The sequence below is a fragment of the Prionailurus viverrinus genome, chromosome E2 (genome assembly GCF_022837055.1).
Source record: "Prionailurus viverrinus isolate Anna chromosome E2, UM_Priviv_1.0, whole genome shotgun sequence".
Classification (NCBI taxonomy): Eukaryota; Metazoa; Chordata; class Mammalia; order Carnivora; family Felidae; genus Prionailurus; species Prionailurus viverrinus.
The window spans coordinates 55,400,633-55,415,130 of record NC_062575.1 but is presented as its reverse complement, the minus strand read 5'-3'; the positions used below and the strand labels follow the sequence as shown (position 1 = coordinate 55,415,130).

The 14,498-nt window shown below is 49.4% G+C and overlaps 1 protein-coding gene across 4 annotated transcripts; it reads left to right on the top strand.

The window, feature by feature from the left end:
• The first annotated feature begins 2,110 nt into the window (after positions 1–2,110).
• On the top strand, positions 2,111–10,526 carry KLK5 (kallikrein related peptidase 5). 4 transcript variants are annotated; one of them, XM_047836332.1, is made up of 7 exons: positions 2,111–2,171; positions 2,541–2,673; positions 2,935–3,019; positions 5,143–5,413; positions 5,978–6,234; positions 6,359–6,492; positions 10,078–10,526. In XM_047836332.1, the coding sequence occupies exons 3-7, from the start codon at positions 2,947–2,949 to the stop codon at positions 10,231–10,233; spliced, it is 891 nt and encodes a 296-aa protein (XP_047692288.1). In that variant the 5' UTR covers positions 2,111–2,171; positions 2,541–2,673; positions 2,935–2,946; the 3' UTR covers positions 10,234–10,526. The 4 variants fall into 4 exon arrangements, with proteins under 4 accessions (XP_047692288.1, XP_047692285.1, XP_047692286.1 ...); XM_047836330.1 differs by lacking the exon at positions 2,111–2,171 and adding an exon at positions 2,177–2,315 and having other exon boundaries at positions 2,559–2,673; XM_047836331.1 differs by lacking the exon at positions 2,111–2,171 and adding an exon at positions 2,232–2,315.
• The last annotated feature ends 3,972 nt before the right edge of the window (positions 10,527–14,498 follow it).

Genomic DNA, 14,498 nt, shown 5'->3' with positions numbered 1-14,498 from the left:
ATGTCAAGCAGGCTCCACACTCAGTGCAAAGCCTGACGCGGGGTCACTCTCGCAAACCGTGAGAAATCCGCTGAAATCAAGAGCTGGACGCTTAACTGACTGAGCCACCCAGGCATCCCAAGAATTATCTTCTTTAATGGATACGACTAATAATAAACACTTACTTAGCACATGCCAGGCACTGGTCTACGGACTTTATATATTAACTCACTTAATTTCCATAGCAAGCCTATGTGTTAAGTTGGAGTCATACCAAATTTACGTCCAGTGTTGGGAGACTGGAAAGACTATAACGTTGATCCTATGCACAAGTGTGATGTACACAAGTGTGTAAATTCACTTAAATGCATGTCTAAAATTTGAAGGGCTTCCGGAAGAGATTGAATGTGTTGGTTTTAGAAATGTAGTTTAAAATGTTTGAAGATACTTGATTGGCTTAGTTTGTAAATGAGACCAAACATTATTGTAAAGAACCACCTAGAATTAAAAAAAGACAGATCTAGAATTGAAAGGGCTGTAAGCCAGCATTGAAAGATTAAGAAAAGAAGTGACTGGGCCGCTGGAATTGTCACTTTAATATATGCAATATAAATTATAATCAAGATAAACCTCAGAATAGTTTCTTTTCCCCCTACATACGGAAAGCAACCTCAAGGTCTCTAAAACCTCTGGTTCAACAGGTGCAGGCTTACAGACGTGAGCAGTGCAGTTCGGTTTTACCCTCAAGGAATGTGAGTTCCAAAGGGATCATCTCCCGGGGTCCTTGTCTGGTTTTTTTCACCTCAGTCTGGTACCCCGTAAGGAGCTGTTGAGTGAGTAAGGGGCTCTTACATCCCAGTGCGTCAGACTTGGAGACACTGTTAGAGACAGATGCAGAGAGCTGGGGCCAGACAGAAAGAAGAGACCAAATGGAGAAAAGATCAGGAAAGGCAAGCCCAGATGACCCAGGACTGGTGATAGAGAAGCCACTTTTTGGGCTCCCCACCCAGTGCCCCATTTCCGACAGGGCCAGGAGCCACCCACCCTTTATTCTGGCCTCTTTCCCCATCAACAGGTGGCCCTGCCCAACCCTCTCACCCACGCCTGGCTGTGCCAGCCCAGTCAAAGCCTCTGCGGGGGGGTGGGGGGCGGGGGGGGGCGCCCTCCCCCCCTACCGGACTGGATCCCTGCCCCTTTCTGCCCTGTGGCTCCCGCCTCAGGGTGAGGGACAGGAGGAGGGATGAGGGATCCCTTAGCAAAGTGGCTTCCAAAATACAAGGCGAGGGAGGCTGAGGGACAGAAAGACACAGAGATACAGATACTCAGAGCCAGTGAGAGACAGACAGAGACAGAGGGACAGAATGATGTAGACGCAGAGACAAACAGGGAGATCAAGAAGGATAGAATCACAGAGGAAAGAAAGGTATTAGAGAAGGAAGGATACAAAGAGAGACCCTGAGGTATAGAGAGATGGAGACTGAGAATCACAGGGACGTAAAGGGATAGGAGGAAACTTAGGGGGGTGATGGGTTTGCTCACTGTCTGGGATGATGGTTGGGTGTATGTATGTCAAAACTCATCTAATCGTACTCATCAAATCGTACACGTTAAATATACGCAGTTTATTGTACTCCGATTATACCTCAAAGCTGTAAAAAAAAAAAAAAAAAAAGCAAAAGAGAAGTAAAGGAAAATAAGATGAGAAGTCTAGGGGCGCCCAGACGGCTCAGTCCGTGAAGCATCTGACTCTTGATTTCGGCTCAGGTCACCATCTCACAGTCCTGAGACTGAGCCCTGAGCCTGGCTCCAAGCTGAGTGTGGAGCCTGTTTGGGATTTTCTCTCTCTCTGCCCCTCCCCCTCTTGCTCTCTCTCTCTCCGCTCCCCCCCCCCAAAATAAATAAATATCAGAACCATTAAAAAGAGAGAGAACCTCAGAGGCGGATAAAGTGCAAGGGTTAGAGACACAGAAAAAGGCCGGGCGCGGGGTGGGGTGGGGGGGGGGGCTGAGAGACAGACGCAGAGGCACAGAGAGAGACGGGAATCCTAAGGTGGGGGGGGGGGATGTGACGTGGCCGCGGGGGGCGGGATGTGTGATGGGGGGAGACACCCAAAAACAGATACTTGGTGGACGCTTTATATTGAGAGATTCTCAGAAAGATTTAGAGGGACGCAAAAACAGAGAAAGAAGGCTGTAAGAGTTTGGGAAAAAAAACAAAAACAAAAAAACAGAGACACGGGTGGGAAGGCTGTAAGGCGGGGACAGAGAGAAGCGGAAGGAGTATAAGGCATGGAAAATAAAGAAAAATCCTGGCGCCAAGAAGAGCGCCCAGAGCAGGTCAGAAGCACGAATGCGACGCTGGGGGGCAGGAGCTGCAGGTCGAGGTGGCCCAGCCCCGCGGAGACCCCTCCCCATCCCCCGGGCCAGGGAATTAGGGAGTGGCCTTTGGGACTGGGTGGGGGGGGGGGTGCTCTGGAGGTGGAGGTGGGGGGCAGGCAGGAGGAGTGATTGCTGAGGCCTGACGGGGCGCCTCACTACCTGGGAATGCGCCCCGGGGATCAGTGGGTGGTTATAACCCAGGCCGGGTGCCCGGAGCCCAGGAGGAGGCGCGGAAGGACGGCGCAGGCCTGAGAAGTCTGTGGCTGAGCTGGGAGCCGGTTCCCCACCCCCTACCAGGGGGGACCTCGCTTGGCAGGTGAGGCCTGGGGAAGACCACTGGGAGGGAGAGGTGTCTGCCTCTGGCTCTGGGCTTGGATGCACCCCCACTCTCTCTATCCTCCCTCCTTGCCCAACTGGAGAGGGCTGGATGTCTGCCCTCTGAAGTCTGTAGCTCTTGGGGGATTGGAAGGCAATGTCCAATGTCTCTGCCCTGGGAAATGGGACAGGGAAGGAAGGAACGTGAGGTAAGGGCTCCCAGAATCACCTGGGCCACCCTGCCCTCTGTCCTTCCCACCAGGTCCAAGTGGCCATGGCTACAGCAGGACCCCCCAGGACGTGGATGGTCGGTGCCCTGATCACAGCTCTGATTCTGGGGGTGAGAGGTAACCAGAACCCCTGTGTGTGCCTGTTGGCAAACTGTGGGTGGGGCTGTGGGTGACTCTCTGAGTGACATTGGAGTGTTTGTCCCAGGGAGACTCGGTGGGTATGGCTCCAGGACTGGGTGACTAGGAGTCGGTGTCCGTATTTGTGACCAAGTGATTGTGTGTGGCTGTGTGCCTGTCACCGTGTATATGGGGGGGTGGGTGGGGAGGGGACCTTTTCCCATATCAAGTGACTGCCTGTGACAGGTACATTACCCTGGAGGCTGTGTGTGTGCGACTGTGTGACTGGGTGTGTGTGCATATAGGATCATGTGTGGCTCAGTGTCTGTGCGGGTGCTTGTATGCACATTATATGTGTGACTGTGTATGACTGCAGGGATCTGGGGCTCTTGTCCCTGTGTCACCAGATTGCAGGTAACAAACGTGCTTGTTACCATGAAAATGTGTGGCCAGGTACTTGCAGATAGCCGTTTGTGATCGTGTGATTGTAGCTGAGTGCAAGACTACGGGTGGCTATATTTGGGTTGTGTGACGGCTTGGGGTTCTATGTGTGCGTGTTTGTGACTGTGTGCTTATAGGGGGCTGTGTGACGGCACAGCTGTGTGGGTGGAGTTTCCATTCCTGCCTTAATAGAAGTGGCTGTCACTAGGAGGCAGTGGCTGTGTGCGGGTGGCTGATGCCAGGTCACTTGCACTGTCCCACGCTGGGTTTACTGAGTGTGATATTGTCACCAGGCCAACGTGCCTGTGGGCAGAAGTGCATGTGGTGGTCTCTACATAGATGTATACGTGCATTCGTATCGCTGAGACACTGGGTGGGTGCATGAGGTCTCGTGAGGCGTTCACCGAGTGCGTGTACCTGGGAAGTGTGTGTACCATGAGACGGAGCTGTGCCTGTAGCCATCCCGGGGGAGACCACGCGTGTCTGTGTGTGTGTGTGTGTGTGTGTGTGCCTATTGGTGACAGCCATTGTGCGCATGTTTCTTGGAGTGTGTGCATAAATGAAGGCGGCACCAGTGCCTGGCATCTCTGGGTCATCGGCAAGAATGTGAACAACTAAACGGACTATGGGGGACTAGCAATGGAGTGAGGTATCCGTGTCTGTCTGTAGGGGGGACCGTATTGGCAGGAGGATTCAGGAGGTACGTTCGTGTTTGAGAAGGCAAAAAATCAGGCCTGCTGTCTGCCACCACCCGGCCCCTCTAGCTGAGCACTTTCCTGGTTCTGCTCCCCCAACTCTCGCTCCGCCCAGGGGCTCTGACTCTGCCCCCTTTCCTCAACCGCGCTGCTACTCCAGGCTTTATCCACAGTCAGGGTCCCCTTGGGCGGCGCAAGCCAGGCCCCACCTGGATGGCTCTCCCTCCTTTTGGCCAGGTTCCACTTCCGGTCCTGTCTGCAGCTCTTAGAGCCCAGCCCCTACCTCCTCGCCCAAGTCAGGGCTCTTTAAGAGACCCTGGCCTCTGGGGCGCCTGGGTGGCGCAGTCGGTTAAGCGTCCGACTTCAGCCAGGTCATGATCTCGCACTCCGTGAGTTCGAGCCCCGCGTCAGGCTCTGGGCTGATGGCTCAGAGCCTGGAGCCTGTTTCCGATTCTGTGTCTCCCTCTCTCTCTGCCCCTCCCCCGTTCATGCTCTGTCTCTCTCTGTCCCAAAAATAAATAAACGTTGAAAAAAAAAAATTTAAAGAGACCCTGGCCTCTCCAGCTGCCCCCTCCAGGCCTGACCCCACTTCCTGAGCCCAGGTCTTACCCTTAAAGCCCTGCTCACCGGTCCATTCCCCAGGCTCCACCCGCTGAGCCTTGGCTCGGCCCTTGGGGTCGTCCAACTTGACCCTCCCTGGCCCCGCCCACTAAGCTCTAGCCACTCCCAGGAATCTTGAGGTGCAGTCAGAGTCCAGTAAACCACCTGATCCTGGACTCTGTCCTTGAGTTCTAAGCCTTGTCCCTCATCAGAGATTTCACCCTTAGACTCCAGCCTTCGCCCCTAAAGCCCCGGGCCCGCCCCTCAGTGTCAGGGCCCTTCGGAAGTCAGACGACCTCTGGCTGGCCCCGCCTCTTGGCTCAAAGACCCACCCCCTGCGCCCAAGCCCCGCCCCGTCCCCAAACCCCGCCCATTTTCTGCCCCTAGAACCTGTTCTTGCAAACGATGTTACCTCTTGCGACAACCCCTCTGACGCCGGCACGCGGCCCTCTGGGAGCACGCGGGACCTTGGAGCTGGGGCCCAGGAGGACACCAGGGCAGACGAAGGCAGCAGCAGCCGCATCGTGAACGGGACCGACTGCGAGAAGCTCGGCCAGCCTTGGCAGGGTGCACTGTTGATGCATCCCAACCAGCTCTACTGTGGGGCCGTGCTGGTGCATCCGCAGTGGCTGCTCACAGCCGCCCACTGCCGGAAGCAGTTGAGTGGGGCTCTAAGAGCAGGACTGGACAGGGCAGGGGGCAGGGGTGGGGGCATGGAGATGAGGGTCCGGCGGGGATGACGAAGGGGTACAGTTGAGATGGGATTAAGGATGGAGATGGGGTGCAGAGGGCTGAGGCTGGAGAAGGGATCGTGGCAGAGGTGGGAGTTGGGCGTGCATTGGGTTTGGGGTGGGTGCATATGCTGAGTGGTTTGGAATGGAGATGTGATTCAGTGGCTTTAGAGTTTGGGAGGGGGTGGGGCGCAGATACATGGGGTTGGGATGGGGCTGAGGGTAGGGTTGGGATTAGAGTTATGGGGCGTTTTGGAGGCGGTTGGGTTTGAGGTTGGGGTGTTTAGATCGTTTTGGGGATGCGCACGTGGTGGTTTCTGTGTACAGAAAGGATTCAGGTTGGGGATGGGATGGGTGGAGTCGGGGATGGGATGGGTGGAGTCGGGGATGGGATGGGTGGAGTCGGGGATGGGACTAGACTTGGGATGTGCTTGAAACTGGATAAAAGCATAGGGTTCGGGGTTGTTGGTAATCTGCACCATCTTCCTTAGATTTTTCAGAATCCGTCTCGGCCACCATTCCCTGTCACCCGTTTATGAATCTGGGCAGCAGATGTTCCAGGGGATCAAAACCATCCCCCATCCTGGCTACTCCCATCCCGGCCACTCCAATGACCTCATGCTCATCAAACTGAACAGAAGAATCCGTGAAACTCAGTATGTTAAGCCCATCAACATCTCCTCCCGGTGTCCGTCTGCTGGAACCAGATGCTTGGTATCTGGCTGGGGAACAACCAGCAGCCCCAGCAGTGAGTGTCCAGGCCCCTCTCGACCCCACCCCTGCCTGCCTTCTCCCCCTCTCTGCCTCTGAGCACTGCCCCTCCCCGTCTTCCTCACTGCTCACTGTGGCCCTACTCTGTGTGTCTCTGACAGTTAAATTCCCCAAGGTCCTCCAGTGCTTGAACATCACCGTGCTAAGTATCGACAGGTGCAAGGAGGCCTATCCAAGACAGATAGATTCCACAATGTTCTGTGCTGGTGACAAGGCTGGCAGAGACTCCTGCCAGGTAAGGCTTGAGACTTCTGCATTTGCTCAGCAAATACACAGCAAGTGCCAACTCTGTAACCTGAAACCTTGCTAAGTGCTCGGAACCCAGCCCTGTCCAGTAGAAATATGTGAGTCACACATGTAATTTTAAATTTTCTAGTAGCTGCATTTTATTTATTATTTTTTAACATTTATTTTTGAGAGCCAGAGACAGAGAATGAGCAGGGGAGGGGGCAGAGAGACAGAGAGAGAGAAAGGGAGACACAGAATCCAGAGCAGGCTCCAGGCTCTGAGCTGTCAGCGCAGAGCCTGACACAGGGCTCGAACCCACAAACCGTGAGATCATGACCTGAGCTGAAGTCAGATGCTTAACCCACTGAGCCACCCAGGTGCCCCTATAGTAGCTACATTTTAAAAAGAAACAGGTAAAGTTAGCTGTTTTAATAATAAATTCTATTTAACCCCATGTATCCCAAGCACCATGATTTAAAAATGTAGAACATATAAAACATTTGTAAATGAGATTTTTTACATTCTTTTTTAAAAAGTTTATTTTTATTTTGAGAGGGAGAGAAAAAGAGCACATGGGAGGGACAGAAAGAGCTACCATATTAGACAGCACTCACTGGTCTAGAGGGAGAGATCAAGTCTGCTTTGTATGGTTAGGCAGGTTGTGCACTGCAGCTATCACATCTGAGGGGGCACCCTTCATGTAATAGGTACTAGTTTTGTCTGTTTTGGCAAATTTCAGGCAGATGACAGTTACATATCTTGTCCCCACAAAATCTGTAGTATGAAAGTTTCCTGACAAATGCTAGTAAACTGCCTTGAGGAAGGAAAACAAAAACTTTCGCTAGGTATTTGAAGAAAGAGAATATTTAATACAGAGGCTTGATTGCAAACTTGTTGGAAGTTTGTTGGAGGGCAGAAAAGGTTAAAAAAAAAAAAAAAAAAAAAACCTCCAATGGTCGGGCACCTGGCTGGCTCAGCTGGCACAGCATGTGACTCTTGATCTCAGGGTCGTGAGTTCAAGCCCCACATTGGGCATAGAAATTGCTTAAAATAAAATAAAAAATAAAATTATTTTTAAGCCCCAATGGTCAAGAAACTGCATAACTAGGGTAATTTCAGAGAATTATAAAACATAGTTTTATGATAGCAAGTGATGAGGGACAATATTCAAAAGGGTGTTTGGGGAGCATCTGGCTGGCTCAGTCGGAAGAGCATGAGACTCTTGATCTGGGGTTGTGAGTTCAAGCCCCACACTGGGTGTAGAGATTACTTAAATAAATATATTTTTAAATTTTTTTAATGTTTATTTATTATTTCTTTATTTTGAGGGGGAGAGAGAGAGAGAGAGAGGCAGAGAGAGAATCTAAACAGGCTCTGCACTGTCAGCACAGAGCCCAGTGCGGGGGCTCGATCTCACAAACCACTGTGAGATGATGACCTGAACAGAAATCAAGAGTCGGACACTTAGCCGGCTGAGCCACCCAGGTGCCCCAATATATATATATATATATATATATATATATATATATATATTTACTTTTAAAAGAATGGTAGAGGTATAAAAGAATGGGTAGAGGCTGAATGACACGAAGGAGTCAGTCTTGCAAAGGCTAAGGGTAAGAAAAACATGTGCAGGGGCGCCTGGGTGGCTCAGTCGGTTGAGCGTCCGACTTCGGCTCAGGTCACGATCTCACGGTTCGTGAGTTCGAGCCCCGCGTCGGGCTCTGGGCTGATGTCTCGGAGCCTGGATCCTGCTTCCGATCCTGTGTCTCCCTCTCTCTCTGCCCTTCCCCCATTCATGCTCTGTCTCTCTCTGTCTCAAAAATAAATAAACATTAAAAAAATTTAAAAAAAAAAAGAAAAGAAAAACATGTGCAAAGGTCCTGCAGCAGGGAAGAGTCTGGCTGATTCAAAGGACAGAAAAAGCCAGAACGTTTGGGAGACTGAGGGAGGGTGCAGTAGGAGTTGAGCCTGGAGAGATGGGTGGGGGCAAATATTCAACAAATACTCCTTGATCCCCAATACAGAACTTCTTTATGTCCTCATGGAAGCTCTATCTTTTGAGGATGACAGAAATTAAAATTATACTGTTGCAGGGATCAGGACCCTTCCCTGTATTCAGGCCCTCAACGGTTCTAGAGGGATATAAATTCAGGTGTTCCCTGCCAGCAGGAGGTACACTTCAGTAACACTGGCAATTAGTAAGCACATCATCCCATTCTGATGGCTGGGCAACTCCCCCCCCCCCCGCCCCCCACCCAACCCCCCCCACAAAAAGAACTTTACAAACCTGACAATTGCAGCAACTTCCCAATATCATCTCTGTCCCCACGTAACATGGACACACATATCTGGAGAGAGAGAGGGATTTTTATCAGAAGAAAACACATCTAATCCACAGGTCAGCATTTAAAATCACTGTAGCTTTTCTGGAGCCCCGTTTAGCACTTTGTTTTTCATTCTGCAGACCTCAAGTAGCTTTTCATACCAGCGTGTGGTCAGGGTGTGGCCCCTGGGAGCAAAAAGTAACAACACTAACACTATCATAATAATAGCAGCTAATCTCAGACCCCGCTTTATGTCATTTATGTACATCGATGAGCTCATTAACTCACTTAGCCATTATTGATAGCTCTGTTTTACAGAGGAGGAAGCAAACTCAGAGCAGTGAACTAACTGCCTCTCAAAGGAAACTCTGCAGGGATATTAAGCAACATACAATGAAAACAATTAATCTGCAAGAAAGTTGAAAGTTAGAGGTTCACAGGCAGCCAGGCTCTTTTGCCTTGAAACAATGCTAACAAAGAAAGAAGCCAGGCTCTGGATTTCTTTATACTGGATACCAGTATCTCGCATAAGCACTCATAAGAAACGACAGTAAAGAGTGGTATTATTATAGGAGAGGAATTGCTGGAGCTGTGGGGAGTTAAACACAGGCAACCCACGGAAGTGGTTCTCAACCTACCCCCAGACCCACCCCAGGGGACACATGGCAGTGCTTGTTCATATTTTTGGTTGTCACAGCTGTCCCCTGGGGAGGAAGAGGGTTACTGGCATCTAGTGCATAGAGGTCACGGATGCTGCTGAACACCTTACAATGCACAGGATGGTCACCACAGCAAAGAATGACCTGGCCCCGACGTCAGTGGTGCCCAGGATGAGAAAGCCTCATCCGAGGGCTGAGAACTACCTCTCTGCAAAGATGAGGTGTGTAAGAACAAGGTGGATTGCTGCAAGGGCAGGTGAAGAGTGACGAAGGGAGAGGAAGGCATGTCCAGTAGGAGAAATACAATGATCGAAAGCTGGAAAAGAGAAACAGAAATAGGGACAGGGAGACCCAGTGAGGGCGACACAGGTGGGGGTTGGGTAGAGGGGCAAACAGAACTTCTAAGGTTTGGATTTACAGTGATACGTTAACATTCTCTCCCCCTCTCTCCTTCCCTCTCTCTCACCTACGTCTCCGTCACCTCTCTACTTTTTTCCGCCTCTGTGTCTCTATCTCTTGCCACCCTGGCCTTTCTTCACCTGTGTGTCTCCCTCTCTCCACCTCTCCACATCTCTGCCTCTCTGTGAGCACCTTTCTCCTCCACAGGGTGATTCTGGGGGGCCTGTGGTTTGCAATGGCTCCCTACAGGGCCTCGTGTCCTGGGGAGACTTTCCCTGTGCCCAGCCCAACAGACCCGGCGTCTACACCAACCTCTGCCAATTCACCAAGTGGATCCAGGACACCATCCAGTCCAACTCATGAGGCATCCCGGGACTGGGCATTCTGATGTGCCCCATCCTCTGCGGTCCTCACTCTTGCAGGGACCATGACACTCCCTCCAGACCCCTGTTCCCTAACAGGGATTAGCAATCTCAATCTCTCCAGCCCCTCCAAGTCTCTGGAATCAGGGTCCCCCTTCCCCAACAGTGGGCTGATGCTGTCTCTCCATTCAGGTCCTAGAGACAGTTCCCAGAATGACCAATGTGAGAGCTGCACCTCAGTCTCCCCGGTGCTTCCTTCCTCAGACCCAGAGGCCGTCCCTGCTCTGCAGCTGTGACCCAAATCTGGTCCCAGAAATAAAGCATCTGAGGAGAAGTGGACTCTTGTGTGATGTCCCGCACTCACTGAATGACCGGGCAGCCAGGAACAAGTCACTTCTCCTGTCCACGCCACTGTGTTTGCTCTATTGGGTTATTTCAGTTGCAAGAAGCAGAGATCTGCTCAAGCCGCTCTGCGTTTTCTTCACAAATGCTGTTTGAGTGGGTATTTTGTGCCAGGAAGCTTCCAGATGCTGAGATTCCACAACAGGCAAAACAGAGAGCAACTTCCTGCCTCACAGAGCTCCCATTTTCACAGGGGAAGACAGACAGTAAAGAGATAGACAAATAAATTATGTACTATAATAAGCATGTAAGTGATATGAATAAAATGAGCACAGAGTACAGGGAAAGGGGATTGTTAGGAGGGTCCTTATAAGAAGGAGTTGTCGGGGGGGGGGGGTGGCAGTCAGAGTGAGAGATTAGAAGATGCTACAAGATGGTTCTGAAGATGAGGGAAAGGGAGAGGAGCCTAAGAATGTAGGTGACAGTCCAACCGCTCTCTGTAAGCAAGCACACGATGGGTGCCATGGTGCAAAATACGGACAAATAATACTGACATAATTGCAGGTGACAGAGATAACTCAAAGTTGGAATGTTAGGGGGCAAAATGCAGAACAGAGCAGAATGCTAGCTGAGGGGCAATCTTGAGTATCTTTTCCAAAATGATGCTGTTGGTCGATCTGCTCTTGGCAACAGGAAAAAATTCATAGTGCCTTGAATAGTTAGGTTTTAACCTTGCGTACCAAGAAATCCAAGTAAGGGCTGTGAGGGCTCCAGTTCCACTTCTCTCTGCTTCTCTTGGTTCTCCTTGGTGTGTGGTTCCTCAAGATCAATGACAGCAGCGAGTGTCTTTTATTTTTTTTAATGATTATTTTTGAAAGAGAGACAGAGCATGAGCAGGGGAGGGGCAGAGAGAGAAAGGGAGACACAGAATGTGAAGCAGGCTCCAGGCTCTGAGCTGTCAACACAGAGCCCGACACGGGACTTGAACTCACGGAGTGTGAGATCATGACCTGAGCTGAAGTCAGGCACTTAACCAAATGAGCCACCACGGGCCCCCAGAGAGCATCTTTCAGAGACGGGTAACACTTCCCCAGAAACTGCCCCAGCAGAATTCCCTTCATTCTTATTGGTCAAAATTGGGTCACATGCCCTTTCCTAAACCAATCGCAGGCTAGAGGAAATGGATTAACATGGTTGATTTGCACCAATCAGGATTCATTTTCCGAGACTGAGCCCAGAATGTCCCCTGAGTAGTGGAGGCTTGAGGAAAGGAGCTGCTCCCTGAATAAAATGAAGATTCTCCTATCAAAGAAGAAGAGAAACATGGATGGTAGGTAAACAGCCAAGCGTGTCTCTTATAGGTGTCCTTTTAGCAATATTTTAAAATTAACTTTTCATTGAAGGATAATGTACAAACAGAAGTGTGCCCTTTTCATGAGTATTATAAACTCGATGGATTTTCACAAAACAGAAGACATCCTTGTAACCAGCACCAAGATGGAGAAGCGGGATATGACAAGCTCCCCCAGAAGATCTAGGGGCCCCCTTGCAGTCACTACCCTTTGCCAAGTGCAGTGACCTCCTGACTTTTATCACCATCCATTGGTTTTGCCCACTTATAAACTTTGTATGAATAAATATAAATGTATTTTTATAGATTTATGGAAATATAATAGATGCATATAAATAAAATCACACAGTGCATTATCTTGTGTTTGGCTTGTTTTGCTCAGTCTTATATTTGTGTGTGGTTCACCCAGATTTTTGTCTATAGTTGTGGATGTCTCTTCATTATGGCACTGTTTACTTTTGTGTAAATGTACTCCAATTTATTTACCCTTTTTACTATAAATGGACATCGGGTAGTTTCTAGTTTTTTCAACGGTTTAACAGATTTTTTAATGTTTATTTTTTTAAGAGAAAGACAGAGTGTGAGGGGGGGAGGGACAGAGAGAGAGAGGGAGACACAGAATCTGAAGCAGGCTGCAGGCTCCAGGCTCCGAGCTGTCAGCATAGAGCCCCATGCGGGGCTCGAACTCATGAAGGGTGAAATCATGACCTGAGCCGAAGTCGCACACTCAACCGACTGAGCCACCCAGGCACCTCTCTTCAACAGTTTTAAAGGCAATACGCTGATCTAACACCTGTCAAAGCTATGGTGAAAAGTTTAGGAGAAGCACTGTGCTTGACTCCCCCACCCCCTACCCTGTCCCCATGCTTCTTTCTCCTGATGGCACAGCCTGGAAGCATTCTGGGTCAGGTTTAGACTCAAGGTTGAGCAGGAGATCAGAAGGGAGGTGTGTGGGCCCGGAAGCAGAGATTGATGTGTTGTGATCTTGTCTGACTCAGCACAGGGCAGCCTGGGCAAAATTGAGATGTAGTTGTTGGATTACCACACAAACCCAACTATTACTCAGGGTGGCACGTAATCCGGATAAAGATGTTCTCCCTGCATGTGGGTGGCCAGGTGATCCAGTTTTAAGCACAAGATGTAAGCTGAAACCCAGTGGGTGGATTTCCCTGGGAAGTTTTTGTTTTGCTGATAAAAGGGTGGGTGTTATGTTTGGAACCTATCCCCTTCCCACCAAGAATGGGGATGCCCAGAGGTGGATCAGCCACTTGGCACCACAAGGATAAAAGCCACGGGATAAAGACGACTGCAAGAAGCAAAAAGAAGCCTGCACTCTTGGTGACTTGCATAAGCCCCTGCTCCAGGGGCACACTCCCAACATCCGAACTTGAAACAAGAGAGGACAGAACCTCCAGCAGCTGTGCTACTCTAGTTGGTGTTAGGTATGCTGATACAGAGGAGTTGATGGGAGAAATGAAGTTTCTAGGAACAAAACCTGAGCTTAAGACATTGTGCAGATTTTCCTGGGCAGGATCAACTCTCTCTTCCTGAATGAGGATGTGCCTTTTTCAGTGTGAAGCCTGGCTCCAGAATCAGGAGGGAACAGATGTCTGCAAATGGCTCCTGTCAAGGGTGGAGAGGACCAGTGTATTTCCTGCATGGTGATGTAAGTGGTAAGGAGAATAGGGCTGTGGTGGTGCAAGAAATAAGCTTCTTGCCCTACCAGATATTAAGACAGGCTGCAAAAATAAAATAATGTAGTTTTTCAAGTGTAGTGTTCAAAATAATTAAATTAAAAAAGTGTAGTGTTAGTGAGTGCAGGAGTAGACAAATTGCTCAGTGAGACAGAAGAGAGTGTTCAGAACTCAATATATTATATACTATATGGGGAGTTATAAAATATGGTAAAATATCAATCCAAATTAATGGGAGGAAGATGGTAAGCATAGTAAATAGTGTCAGGAAAACTGGCTTAATGTGTGGAGAAAAATATACTTAGATATCTATCTAACACCACACACAAAGGTAGACTCAAGATGTATTAAAGGCCAATATGTGAAAGATACACTTATAAAGTAAACAGAAGAAAACCAAGGAGATTATCTTCAAATCTTTGTGACAAAGAACAACTTCTTAAGACTTGGAAAGTACAGATCATAGAACAGAACATTGATTAGTCTCATTATGTCAAACTTAAAAGTAGACTAAAATGGGCCATTAAAACATTTATCAGAATGGGAGAGGTTGGGGTGCCTGGGTGGCTCAGTCGGTTAAGCATCCAACTTCGGCTCAGATCATGATCTTATGGTTCGTGAGTTCGAGCCCCATGTCAGGCTCTGTGCTGATGGCTCAGACCCTGGAGCCTGCTTCAGATTCTGTGTCTCCCTCTCTCTCTGCCCCTCCTCTGTTCACACTCTGTCTTTCTCTGTCTCTCAAAAATGAATAAATATTTTTAAAAATTTAAAAAATAAAAGAATGGGAGAGGTCATTTGCAATATTCATAATGTACTAGGGACTAACACCTATAATATGCAAGAAGCACCTGTGAATTAAGAAAAGGGATGGGCACCCTT